At 39.7% G+C, this 13,715-nt stretch overlaps 1 protein-coding gene and 1 non-coding gene across 2 annotated transcripts; both read right to left on the bottom strand.

The window, feature by feature from the left end:
• Positions 1 to 1,109: 1,109 nt before the first annotated feature.
• On the bottom strand, positions 1,110 to 1,217 carry LOC131318253 (small nucleolar RNA snoR100). The gene has a single exon (XR_009197582.1). It is a non-coding gene; the product is annotated as a small nucleolar RNA snoR100 (small nucleolar RNA).
• Positions 1,218 to 2,378: 1,161 nt separating this feature from the next.
• On the bottom strand, positions 2,379 to 13,385 carry LOC131313093 (copper-transporting ATPase RAN1). The gene is made up of 9 exons (XM_058341199.1): positions 12,916 to 13,385; positions 10,490 to 11,104; positions 8,713 to 9,142; positions 8,073 to 8,398; positions 6,986 to 7,044; positions 6,533 to 6,875; positions 5,662 to 5,862; positions 5,279 to 5,536; positions 2,379 to 4,398 (listed from the first exon to the last, which is right to left on the bottom strand). Exons 1-9 carry the CDS (start codon positions 13,225 to 13,227, stop codon positions 3,922 to 3,924), a joined length of 3,021 nt encoding a protein of 1,006 aa, XP_058197182.1. The 5' UTR covers positions 13,228 to 13,385; the 3' UTR covers positions 2,379 to 3,921.
• Positions 13,386 to 13,715: the final 330 nt, after the last annotated feature.

The following is a 13,715-nucleotide window of genomic DNA, read 5'->3' as shown; positions in this document are numbered from 1 at the left end:
ACAATAGGTGCATAACTCAAGATGTTGGTGCCACTCTCAAATTCAAATTCTGACTCTGTCACTCTCACACATAAATCATAGTAAATACATGTACCGTAGTTTACGTTGCATCATACGGATCCTTAGTAAATACATGTTCTGTATTTTAACAAAACACTTGATTTTAAGTAGGCGGGAATGACACGTGGCACCCTGGTCCAACAAAAAATAATAATTTTAAGAGCACTTGTATTTTTTTTTTTTGATATTAAGTACATTGATGAGTTATTAACCCATAAAAATGTGTACTTGTTTGAGTATTATGAATAGTTAACCTGAGAAGCAACAACACGTATATTTTTTTGGATATTAGGTATGCTGATGGATAGTTTACCTAGGAAAATGTGCATTTATTTTTGTATTATGAATAATTAATCTTAGAACACGTGTATCTTTTTTTTTCATATAGAAAATTATGTTTATTTGGGTGCCACCTCTGAATTGAAATCCTGACTACGTCATTGCTGACCAACCAAAAATTCTGGATCCGCTCCTGAACGTGATGCCACTCAGCCATGAGTATTTGACAGATATATGAACTTGTAACTTGATGCAGGGTCAGGCATGCATACGATAGAAGGATAAACTAATATTCTACTTGCTTGGATTTTTTGCCATGAAGCGTAGAAAGGAACCATTCTGTCCTCTACAGTCAGAATGAATTCATTTGTTAGCAAGGAGTGAGGAAATTAGGATAACGGACTGATAATTCATAGATTTTTTGTTAGGCTTCCACGACGAATGTCACTTCTACCAAAGTTTGATGGCTACTGTAACTTAATACTCCGTATATATCTTTAGTTAAAATGCGCGTAAACTGATCCAGACATCCGGTTGTCTATGTACATATATATGAAATTTTGTAATCTATATATTTCGCTATCTATACTTGAAGTCTAGCTAACAGTATTTCTCTTTCCTTCTTTTGTTCATGGTAAAGCTATTGACATATATGTGACTACAACAACAACAACAACAGAACCCATGTAGTTCCCAATCATTGGGGGTATGGGCGGGGGAAAGAGAAATACTGCTCTCAAAATACCACTCAAATAGTGGCCCCCTATACCTGTTTTGCTGCGGAATCATGCCCCCAAATCAAAGCCAAATGGCATCAGAGAGGGCATGCCTAGAAATCCAATTCAATTTATGTGCACATTACCATGCTTCCTTTATTGATAGTCCAGAGCATCAGTATGCACATTAAATTGTAGTATTTGTTTTAGAAGTATAGATTACTTATGGTTGGGGTAGGGTCAAATTACCAGCATACTTGGGACATAGATACCGAAATAGAGGTGTTTGGATCAGACGTAAATTGTGTGGCGCAAACATGAATGAGATCTATGTTCGAACATCTGTATCTCTAACATTGCTTGTCAAATTAGAAGAACATGGTTTCTTGACGAGCCTTTACAAGAGAAACAAGGTAATTTCCTGTCACTAAATGTACCTATTTAAGCTCCATGAATTACGCTGGTTTAATCCCGTTTATCATGTTACTTGGCGAGTCTCATTCGTTTCTTGCGTTCGCAGGTTTTATGAACCGTCTGGACGTGAAATGGGACTTAGGAAAGGCTTTTTGGAGGATCGCTACATAGATGCGAGCCTTTGGAAGTAACTCGGAAGCGATTCGAGTGAGGCCAAACATTAAACAATGTGAACAGATGAAAGATAGGCAAATTAGGGAGCCATTATGAACGGCTGGTCTATTTGCAACCATGATTTATTGAGGACTCCATGATTCTCAATATTCGTTCCCACTGACTTCTAGTGCTTTGCAATATCTTTCCAAAGATGTAAAACGGGTCTTGACCCAAGTTATAAAAAAGGAGCTATGAGCATTTTACCGATGTTGTGCATTCTGACATGATGAGGTTAACATGGCCATTCCTCTCAAAGTACAAGAAATACACATGATGGAAGACTACTTGGGTTTGAAGGTAGACATATAGAGCACTCCAATGGTTTAAGAGTCGTATCATTTCGAGTTCAGACGAAGCCGGGGGCAAGTTTGTGAATTTAGGGCATGTGACCGGTACATTTTTTTGGTTGGTCCGGGCAGCCCACATATGCCTGTCCTGCCCCAGTAAATTGCTCCTGGACGCCGTTTTTGGCAAAAAATAGGAATTTTGACGCATTAGTGAAGGCCAAAAAAAATTAATAGTGAACTAATATCATTCTAGGTTCTGAACTTTTTAGAGGACTAGAGAGAGGCAAGAGCAAAGTGAACGAGAGATCTCCATGGTCTCAAGACTCTCTACTGCAATTTTATTGTGCTCGATGCACTTCTGATGGTGGTGGGGGTGCAGTTGTTCTTCTTGTTGCCGCGGCTGAGATAGAGTTTGTTGATGATTCTAATTGCATCCAAATGGTTCTTCATCGAATTACATGAAATTTTTTACTATGTTGATAGGCCTCTCCGACCCCCAAAATGACAAGGTATTGATACTGTTGCAGCCAATAAATTGTTGTACCAAAGCTCAAAAATTGGTGGCTTTTGCTTTGAGGAGTGTGGATTGCTGTTCCTTTGGATGACATTAGACCGCCTTTGGATCGGTATCAATGCTCACCTCTTACAGTTGTTCGATTGGCCACCTGCACCAGTACCGAATTCCTTGGGCACAACATGTCACTGGTGGAGGCAGTCGTTGCCATTACGCTGGCATCTTGAAAATCCCCGTCACAATACCGTGGATCATGTCCGGCGGTGGTTTTTTGGTAACATTGTGGTCATTCAGTAGAATCATCATCTCTCATATTGTCACTCATAGGGTCAGAGTGGCTTAATATATATTTGGATGCTATAACTGTCTTTCCCTCACCTTTTTTTTTTTTGTTGATAATCTAAAGAGTGGGAAGGGGCGACCAGCGTAGTAACTCCTTCTTGGGTGTGACCATAGGGGGCTACGGGCTCCCTACCCTCCAATAGAATGTCTAGTTCGAGCCATAGTTACTGTCCGGGAGAACGGGCCGTCACCAACCTGGTGCACATCGGCGAGAAATCCACCTCTTCAGTCCACATACGGGTTCGAAATAAAGCCTATTAATAGCACCGCCGGGTAAGAGAACCTTGTTTTAAGAAATAAAGAAAGAAGCAACCTTAGATAGATTGCTTACCATTCTCTCTATATGCTTTTCTTTTTTCACCGTATTGTACTGATTTTATTTTGTATCCTCTCGTGATGAATGAAATTATTTTTGCTAAAAAAACAAAAAAAATTCTATGGGTACCAACCAATGGTGCACATATTGTTGCACGGGACCCACGTTCGGGTTCCAAACAAATAATCCGAGCCGTTCATTAATTTCCAAATATTTTTATCAGTGGTCCAGTAAAAAATCAACTCAATCGGATAAACGTATATGCTTGATCCAATTATTTTTCTTTCAAAATGTAAAAATAGATCAAGTACCTACGGTTATCCGATTAAGTTGATTTTTCACGAGACCACTCGAAAAATTATTTTAAAATTAATGAGTGGCTTGAGTCATTTTTGTGAGACTCGAAAGTGGGCCGTGCACCAATTTGTGACCCAAAAGTATCTATGACCATTGTCGAAACAGGATATAAATGTAATTGCAAATTTGTTTATTTTTTTTAACGGGATATATGGTTGCGATCCTCAAATCCTATTCTTCAATTGGCACAACTTATGCACAACTATCCACCATCAGTTAAATGGGCCTTTGCACGCGAGTAGCTGTTTAGTGATAAAACAATTGGCATATACTGTACATTGAAAGGGGTTGATAGAAGAACAACCCCATTTACATAAAAATTATAAAAAAAAAAAAGAAGAAAGAGAAACCCCCTCCCCCGTGTGCTTGAGTTCTCTACAAATCGACAATGGGATACTCAAATTTTTCTTCCCCATGTATCTACTCGACAGTTATTTCGAGTATAGTGGTAAGTCTGGGTTTTCTATATCTCCTAAGAAGCAAAGAAGAGCACACAACACTTACAGATGATAGAGCCATGCATGCACCAGCTGCCCATGGCGGCAACTTGATCTTCAGCCAAGGAAACAAAACTCCGGCGGCAATAGGGATTGCAATAACATTGTAAGCCATGGCAAACACGTAATTCAATCTGATGCGAGAGAAGGTTTTTCTTGAGAGATCAATGGCTGTGATTACATCCTCCAAGTTATTTCTCATAAGCACATAGTCAGCCGCCTCAATCGCTATATCTGTTCCCGCCCCAATCGCCATACCAATATCTGCAGCGGCTAAGGCAGGGGAGTCGTTGATACCGTCCCCCACCATCGCCACTATGCTTCCGTCTTTCTGAAACGAACGGATAACATCAGCTTTTCCAGCTGGCATCACCTCCGCCCTTACATCTTGAATGCCAACCTGAAAAGCAGCATTTGTCTAATTTTTGAGTACCCAGTTCAATATGACCAGCATATCCTTATCAAATCAAAATCCATTTCAAGTCGTGTTCACGAATTTAGATTTTTTGAAGGATTTGTATAAGGGAAAGGAAAGCAAAAATTTGACTAGAAATAAAGTAGATTTGAAAAGGTGACAACTGACAAGTCCACCGTAACTCATAATAAAACTAGAGGCTCCCCGAACCTGAGATCAAAACATAGCTCAAAGAAATGTCTTTTGGAACTCAATTCCAGTTTACACAACTTTATGCAGTCCATTTTTTACTAGTTGAACCGAACTATATGGAGAACTAAATTAGTCAAGTCATCATATGAGAGTTCCCCAATAAAGTGCACAAGAGCAATGAGCCAACGACAGATACAATTCAATATTGCATGAGTGATCACTAGTCAATATATTCACAAACTTTTAACAAGTTTTGACTTCAAAGTCACTAACCTATTAGCATTTAGAATTTATGGCAGTATCTCACAAGCTGCCAAGACCTGAACGGACACTATTATTTCTAGTCCAAAAAAGCCATTTCTTTTCACTTTAAAGGGGATTACTGTTTCCAAGGACACCAAAAGACCATTTTTATTACATACTAGTTGACGAGAAATTCTCAGAATTGTCCATCTTAGAAAACACAGAGAACAACACTTCTCTGTAGTTTTGGAAAAGTCAGGTCCAGTCCATGTTTGAATAGATCCAAGAACAATCAAAATAGTATTGTTAGTTTCTTTATCAGAAAAACATCCGAAGGATAGTGTGAGCTTTTCAATTTGTAATCAGATAGGAGTAAGAAAAGAGAAAGGGGACTCAAAATTGTGAATTAAAGAAATACAACGAAACTGACCTCCCTGGCAACAGCTCGAGCTGTTCTCCAGTTATCCCCCGTAACCATGACGGGTTTCACACCCATTTTCACAAGGCCTTCCACAACAACAACAGCTTCTCTCTTTAATGGATCTGCTACCCCCAGAACACCAATTAAGGCACTATCATATGCAACCAGAATACCCGTCCTTGCACTTTCTTCCAATTCTACAACAAAATCCTCCGCAAATGTCGGAATACAGATCCCATTTTCTGTCAGTAGCTTCCGGTTACCAACCTGTTTAGCAATGGAAAATTGCAGCGATTAAAATCCCGAAGCTCTACTCCTTAGCTTCAAAATTCATAGAAAAGTAAGGGCCACTGTATGAAAGGGAAAAAGGAAGGGGGAAAAAGAAAACTCACCAAAATCTGTTTTCCATCAATAAAGCATTGGACACCCCTTCCGGGAAGAGCAGAGAAATCTGAGACATCAAGAAGCCATGAAGAGAATTTAGACTCTTTGCTGTGGTTCTGGGTATCCTTGGTAGTGGAAGGCTCGTCGAAGAAATGGAAGTGGCGAGCATATTCAACAATTGCTTTTGCCAATGGGTGTTCACTGCTAGCCTGAGCCATGAAAGGAGCCAAAATCATTGGTTGATCCTAGTAAGTTACTGTTTTGTTATTGAAGATGTTCACTTTCTTCAAATCCAATGCACCGAGAGAGAGAGAGAGAGAGAGAGAGAGAGAGAGAGAGAGAGACCAGGAACTTCTTTTTAGTGGGGCAACTTAACACAACACCAACTATTTTCTTTTTCCATCACAGATCAGACAAGAAAATCATTTGCACTGAAAACTAAAAAAGGTAACACTACTTATTAATAAAGTAATAAACTTTCTGAATGTCGAATCTACAATGTACCCCCGAAGTATTTTTATTTTTCAGAAGAATTTGTAGGAGGGTCTCTAAATATGATAATAAATTAAACGGCCAACTAATAAGGTTCTTAATCCTCATACCTACTTCAAGGACAAGCAATGATTGCTGCAGGGGTGTATCCCTATATATAGAATTATACAGGATAAATTATAACTTATTGCTCATCCCTATATATAGCATTATAGAGAGGATAAATTAGAACTTATTGCTCAAAGTGCAAGGTCCAAACAAATTCAGGGGGGTCAGCCGCCACGGTGAGGGGATCAGGGAAGAGAATGGAATAAATAGCTTCCTAAAGAAAAAGCAAGTTAGAAATACAATGGGGAAAGGAGAGGATCAAGTAGAAATTCGAGTTACCTCTGCTGAAGCTACCAATGTAAGGAATTCTCCACGTTCCATTCCTGTGAAAACTCTTGCAGTAGTAACTGAGGCTTTTCCCTGGGTTAGGGTGCCTGTTTTATCAAATACCACATATTTAACCATCTGAGCCCTCTCCAAAGCATCGCCTCCTTTAATTAGGACACCATTATTAGCTCCAACTCCTGTTGCAACCATGATAGCAGTTGGGGTGGCCAAGCCAAGTGCACAGGGGCATGCGATCACTACAACCGATATGGAAAACATGAGAGCGAAAACAAAATAATTTCCATTGTTGGGTAGCCAGTCTTCTGGATAAGCTCCCATAACTCCACCAAAGTACCTACAAATAATTTACTAGCAAATTAAGAGAACGGGGACTGTCATTACAGTGACATGATGAATTTACAAGCAAAATGACCACGCTGAGTTGATTCAAAAAAAAAAACTTACCACCCCAACAACGTCACCAGTGACATAGCAACAACTGTAGGGACAAAAATGCTAGCAACCTGCAAGTCTCAAACATAAATAAAGTAAGGATGAGGAACCACATTGAGTTGCACAGCAAACAATATTCCAGACCACAAAATAAAAGAACCAAAATAAAATGGATAATCCAATTAAGAATGGAAGCAGTGGAAAATTGGTAATATCCAACATAGCATTAAAAAAATTAGTTATTTCGGTAGTCAAAGAGATTGCATCCTTACTCCACGAATGCTACCAATTTAAGGGCAAAAAGTTTATACTTCCCTTGATTTCCTAGATCTGAGGGTGTTTTCAAGATATAGTTCTGGTTACATATGTCTGAAATGCAAGCGTAAAGGAATGGGCTATACTTTTAACAATTTTGAATACTTTGTTAGTGACAAGTGACAACTCAACTTCGACACAAACACGTGATACTGAGGCAAAAGCCTCATACACACTAAGGATATAATCCATGATGCAAGCAAACATGAAGTCAGAAACATCCACCAATGAAACAGATACTAAAGATGCAAAAAGAATAAAGTGACTCAAGCTCACTCGCAGTCAGCTCGACAGGAGGCTCATTCAAGATAATCTAGTGGAAGGCAAATTCATATATACTTTGAGGCTCATTAAATTAGTGAACTGAGCCTGTTAACCTTGGCTTGATGAGCTAATAAGTACTTGATTTGTCAGCCCTGCTGGGAAAGTGATAATAAACACCTATAGCATTTGCAAATGGATTCAGCAGGATTCCACGAGAACCACTTATATGCAGTCTTATCATTCCACCATGTATCCCACAAGGCCCGGGAATAGCATCTATATCCTAAATTGGCTGTACTTGAGTCAGATAGAGGCTCCAGGCTCCTTTTGTTGGACATAATAGAGGCAATTCTTCATTGTTCCACAAATCTTATTCCACCAAGAAAATTATTACTTATCTTTTACTTTTTCTGCAGTAGCATTGAACATGTCCGATTAATAAAACTCTTATTTAGTTTCCTCTTCATACATAATTCAAAGTACAACATAAAATAATTTCAAATAAAGCACCAATACTTACGAAATCAGCAAACTTCTGAATGGGAGCTTTGGACATCTGTGCTGTTTCCACCAGACAAATTATCTGGCTCAAAACTGTATCAGAACCAACTTTCGTTGCTTTTACATGAAGGGAACCATGCAAATTCATAGTACCTCCAATAACTGATGAATCCACCTCTTTCAAGACAGGTGTGGATTCACCAGTAACCATACTCTCACTGACATAACTTGAACCCCACAAGACCACACCATCTACAGGAACCTTTGAACCAGGAATGACTTTTAAAACGTCACCAGGCTGAATCAGCAAAGCATCTATCTCCCTTTCTCCAACACTTTTTCCACCTATAGTCCAATTAAATTGAATCAAGCCTATCAGATTCAAGATTTCAGTAAAAAAAATAAATAAATGGGGAGTGCAGAAGTAAATTGAACATCAATATCGGAAACTGATGAACCAAAAAACTCATCAGATTAGATTTCTTTTCTTCCTTCAATTTATAATAAATGTACTATACTCACTAAAAAAATTAACCAAAACTTCAAAAGATAAAGACATAACCCCATCTTTCACATAGGGGTGGGCGTATCAAAGAGAAAAACAAACAAAAAAAACCTAAAAGAAGCAACCACCAATTGTAAACAAAGGTAAAGCATACCCTTGTCCTTGATAAGCAACAAAGCAGTCGCAGGGGCGAGCTCCACTAGCTTTTTTATAGCGTCTGATGTCTTCCCTTTGGCAAGCGATTCCAAGTATTTTCCCAACAGAACAAATGTTATAAGCATCGCACTTGTTTCAAAGTATGTAGGAGACCAAAACCCAGTGACTGCACCATACAAAAGAGCACAAACAGAGTAGAAGTAAGAGGCCGAGGTACCCAGTGCAACCAAAACATCCATGTTTGTTGAACGATTTCGAAGAGCTCTGCCAGCAGCAATGTAGAAACGCTTCCCAACACCAAACTGAACAACAGTAACCAATGCCCACTTCAACCAATCACCCATTTGGAATGGCCCACATTGCCGGAGCAATAAAGCATACAACAAAGGTATGTGCGGGCAGACTACTCCCATGAAAAAGATAGGAACCTGGCACCAATTTACAAGGAGTCAAGAACGACCAAAAAGTAAGGATGAGAAGTATTGGTAAATGGTAACTAACTGATGTTTGAAAGGAGCTTATAACAAGCTTTCTGTAAGGATCTCAAGAAATGCAACTACACAGGGCTGGCTCAGAACTGAGAACACGGAGCCCTATATTTTAGTCTAATAAAAACAAATAATCAAATTTCTAAAAAATATTTTTCTTTGCTTCATCTTTTAGCAAAATTACTCTATTAAAAAAATTTCAAAGGAAACAGCAAAACAAAAAGCGTAGGAAAAAACAAAATAAATGCAGCAAATATATGATTTTTAATAGAAACTTACCGAGAGTTCTGTCTTTAAGCATATTTTGTGTAGCTACTAATTTACAAAGGTGGTGTATTGGACCCGTGGTAATTTGGACAGGTTTTTATACCTTTCGTTTCTTTTTGTTTCGAAAACCCATAGTGCTTAGAAACCTTCAAAGGGAAGATTATTTGACTGTAGTTCCGGGAAAAAAGTGGGAGACAAGAGTATCAAACTCGAGAACTCAACAATGACACCCTCTTTTGCTTACCGCTGAGATATCATTGGCAAGTTGTGAATACAGTGAACAATTTTGGGCCCAAAATTGGGGACCCTAGAACCCCAAGGGTTCGCACTTTGGCCTTTCACACTTTGGCCTAGTGGTCAAAGCTTGGTACTTAGAGACTTGCTCCCTTCCACATCCTAGGTTCGAAATCTCATAGGTGCTATCAATTCCTATGGGGCCAATCCAAATGGGCCCCCGCCGCCGCCACAAGTGGACGGTGGATTGGTCCCCCATGTTCAGTTGAGGTGAGCATAAGCTGGCCCGGACACCTAAGTTATTAAAAAAGAAAAATTGGAGACCAGAGAAGACTGTCTTGTGTGGGCCTGTGCTTAGAGTTGGGCCTACTACCACAGTAAGCATATTTTCAAGAGAAAGATTCCCAAAAACATGCTAACATTATGAAAACTTCTCCAACAAAAATTTCATTATAAGTTGGTACCAGTACCACTTTAAGTTTCATACAAATAAAAAGGAAAGATTCAAGAATTCTAGGTGTAACTCCTCTTAAAATTAGTAGAAGGGTTCCTGTTCACTAGTTCTGAATGTACACCATAAATATAAGATCAAGATACCAAACAAAATTTGTCGGACCCATTGGTATTTCACAACAAAGGTGCACAAAGAGGCGGTGAGTCATCAAAATAAAACCTACCTGACAAAGGATACGTCGAAACTAGGAGTTAAAAGACATTGTTTAGCAGAAAACGGGGGAACAAGATGGACAGCATGAAAAAAAAGTGCAGCCAAAAAAAATTACTCACGCTGAGAGATAGACTGGCAGTGAAAAGCCGAAACATTTTTGAGGATTCCTCTGTATCTTTCTTAGTCATTCTTGTATAAGGATTCTTCACATGTAGTTTAAACTTTCCAAAGCTTCCCCCCTCAATTGCATCCACTAAGGCTCTAGAACTAATTACTTCAGGATCAAAGAGAACTTCTAGTTCTCTTGATGCCCTGTTGAAACAAAACTGCCTCACTCCTTTCATGTTGCCAAGTATACCTTCCAAAAGATGCCCGTCTAAATCGTTGGATATTCCAGCAACCCCAAGTATGATTTTATCTTGCTCACTGCTTTGAACAAGTGAACCTTCAAAACCAGCATCTTCAATTGCATTGACTATGTCATCCTTACTAATTACAGTGGGATCATACTCAACTTCCCCCATTGACGTCGCCAAAGCAACTACTGCTTTTGTCACTCCTGGGAGATCCCTTAAGATGCCTTCAACAGAATTTACACAAGCAGCACATGTCATTCCTCCTATAGTGAACTGCCCCACCAGGGTTCCCTTTGGATTTGTTCGAGTTGTACTTGGTTCGGGTAGAACTTCTGCCTCAAACCCTGCATCTTCTATTGCAATCTTGATGTCTTCTTCCTGAAACAAAGTGCCCTCAAGAATAAAACCTCATTCATGTCCATATTAGCTAGTTGGTATCAACCATTAGAGGCAAGTCTTTACTAAAAAGGAGGTCAATATAAATCCCCAAACCGCATCAATCTAATACAGTGCAAAAGAAAACAACTAACATTTTTTGAGATCTTAACCGGAAATTCTACCCAAGACAGAAGACACTGGCAGCCACAGCTATAGGACTGAGTCAACTTTCATCCCAAGAAGGCCAAAAATGCAAGAACTATTTACTCAAATTGAGCCACGTACTCAGTCGCCCTCATTTTGAGTTGGTTTGGTATTTTTGTATCTTCATTGGTTGTTCTATTCCAAATCAAGTGTAAATTTAATTTTGGCTTATAAGTCCCAGAGCATGTTCCTAAGCTGAAGATTGTAGATGCCTAAAGCTTGATCAGATAGACGATGACTTAATAGTTTATTGATCAAGAACAGTAACCCAAGATTCAACTCACCCCTTATAACAAGTTCAAAAAAGCATACCCAAGAAAAATCCACCATTAAAACACAGGTGAATCTCAAAACATTCAAATTATTTTGCGGTAGCAAACCTATACTAAGGAGGAGTTGATTTTTTTATTTTTTTAAAATTTAAGGCTGTCAGCCCACAGAGGAGCTGGACAAGCTGTGACAAAGAGATTTGACACATTTTGAGCCCCACCTAAATGCCACAACAAAAATCCCACAGGTGAATCCCAAAGACCAAAAAGACACCATGTATAGGGCATCTCCGGCCCTTACCCTTTTTTCAATCAAACTCAAAATTTGAGTAAAAAAAAAAAACATCTAAAATCGCTCGGGTCAAATCTTTACCAAGTTGAGTTTTACTCAAATTAAGAAAAACTCGAAATCTTCCTCAAAAAAATTTTCAAGGTTATTTATTTATTTTTGATAACTAGGTCTCCGGGCTATCTTACGCATACCTTAGACTAATCCTGGGACCATAAACCCACTTTCCACTAGCAGGGGCCCCACTTGAAGCCGGAGGACTGGCCCCAAAGAGGTTGTTATTAGGGGGGAGCAAACCCTAAGTCCCAGACCTTCACCACTGGGCCAACCCCTTGGGGTTATTGCAAGGTTATTTTCTCCTCCCAAATTTATAATCATACCATCAATGAAGCTTTTCCTCAAGTTCGTTCTTAGATTTGGATTCGTGCTTAGTACCAAACGAAGCTATTACCAGTGTTCTAAAAGTCGGTCGCTTAGGCCAACTACTCCCCGCCTAGGCGCTAGGCAGTGGTCCAACGCCTAGATTAGGCAGCAGATTATTTGGCACCTAGTTCCCGCCTGGGCACTTAGGCGCTCGACTAGTCAAAGTCTAGGCACCCCTTTTCCACCCGACTAGCGCCTAACGACTTTTAGAACATTGATTATTTACTCATATTTTTACTCAAATTTCACCAAATGAAGATGTTACTCATGTCTGGTCCAGTTTGGGCCGTTGAAGCCCATACTAGGCAAAAAAAAAAAAATTGGAATCCTTCATTTTGCCACTATTTCCCTCAAACTCAAAATTTGAGTAAAAACCATCTCAAATCACTTGACTCAAATCTTTACCAAATTGGGTTTTACTCAAATTAAGGGAAACTCGAACTCTTACTCAAATTGATTGCAAGGTTATTTTCTCCTCCCAAATTTACAATCATGCCATTAATGAAGCTGTTTCCTCAAATCGGTGCTTAGATTCGGATTCGCGCTTCGTACCAAACGAAAGCTGTTACTCAAATTTCACCAAACGAAGACGTTCACTTATTGAACTTGGGATCAAAACGACGTACCTTTACCAAATTGGGATCGAAAACGACGTCGGCCCGGTTCTGCAGCAGAGCCACCGAGGCTCGTACAACCCCATCGATGCCTCTCAAGGCTCCTTCGACGGAATTCGAACAAGCCGCACACGTCATCCCCACCACACTCACTTGAATTCTCCTCAAACGTTCTTCATCGAACGTTAGATTCTTCGAATTCCTGTCCTCGTACGCGTCGAGCAGCCTCACGTCCTCCAGGTCGCCGGATTCCTCGTCGGCCGGATGTTTCCGGCCGCCGCCGGAGACCGGTGTCAGCTGCAGGTCCCTGAGACTCGGCGCCATTGCATACGAGAGAGAATCTAGAGAGAGGTTGTGGATTGTATGAGAGAGAATCTAGAGAGAGAGAAGGTGGGAGGGAGAGAATTTTCTTCCGACGGATGAGGTGAAGACCCCAATTTCAAGCTGGGGGAGGGAGGGCAGGTAGAGGAGAGAGGGAGGGAGAGAGAGTTGTGGAAAATTACCATATGGTCCTTTTGTACTTCTTGATCGATTTGTACTACACATGTGGGGCCAGGTTTGGTCAAATTAAACGTAAGGGCTGAGACAACAACCATTTCATTGCAGTGAATTTTAAACTGATTAAAAAAGGAAAAAAAAAAAAAAACCATTTCATTGCTGTAATTTATAATTTAAAAAAAATTAAAAAACTATTGGGTACACCGAGTCTTGTGATTATGTAAGTTGTACTATAGAGTAGTAGTACTACATTTTCGGTTGAATTTTCTTTTTGATTAAGACACTTTGGTTGATGGGTTAAGTAAAGGAAGTGG

The sequence above is a fragment of the Rhododendron vialii genome, chromosome 2a, assembly GCF_030253575.1.
Source record: "Rhododendron vialii isolate Sample 1 chromosome 2a, ASM3025357v1".
Classification (NCBI taxonomy): domain Eukaryota; kingdom Viridiplantae; phylum Streptophyta; class Magnoliopsida; order Ericales; family Ericaceae; genus Rhododendron; species Rhododendron vialii.
The sequence above is the reverse complement of the archived record's forward strand: the minus strand, read 5'-3'. Positions and strand labels throughout refer to the sequence as shown.

What these genes read in the sequence shown, in the direction of transcription:
- LOC131313093 (XM_058341199.1), bottom strand. Translation starts at nt 13,227, where the DNA reads ATGGCGCCGAGTCTCAGGGACCTGCAGCTGACACCGGTCTCCGGCGGC. An exon ending in CTGGTGACGTTGTTGGGGTG is followed by an intron (nt 6,876 to 6,985) that starts GTAAGTTTTTTT and finishes AATTATTTGTAG; the next exon opens with GTACTTTGGTGGAGTTATGG. An exon ending in CTCGAGCTGTTGCCAGGGAG is followed by an intron (nt 4,399 to 5,278) that starts GTCAGTTTCGTT and finishes GCTGCTTTTCAG; the next exon opens with GTTGGCATTCAAGATGTAAG.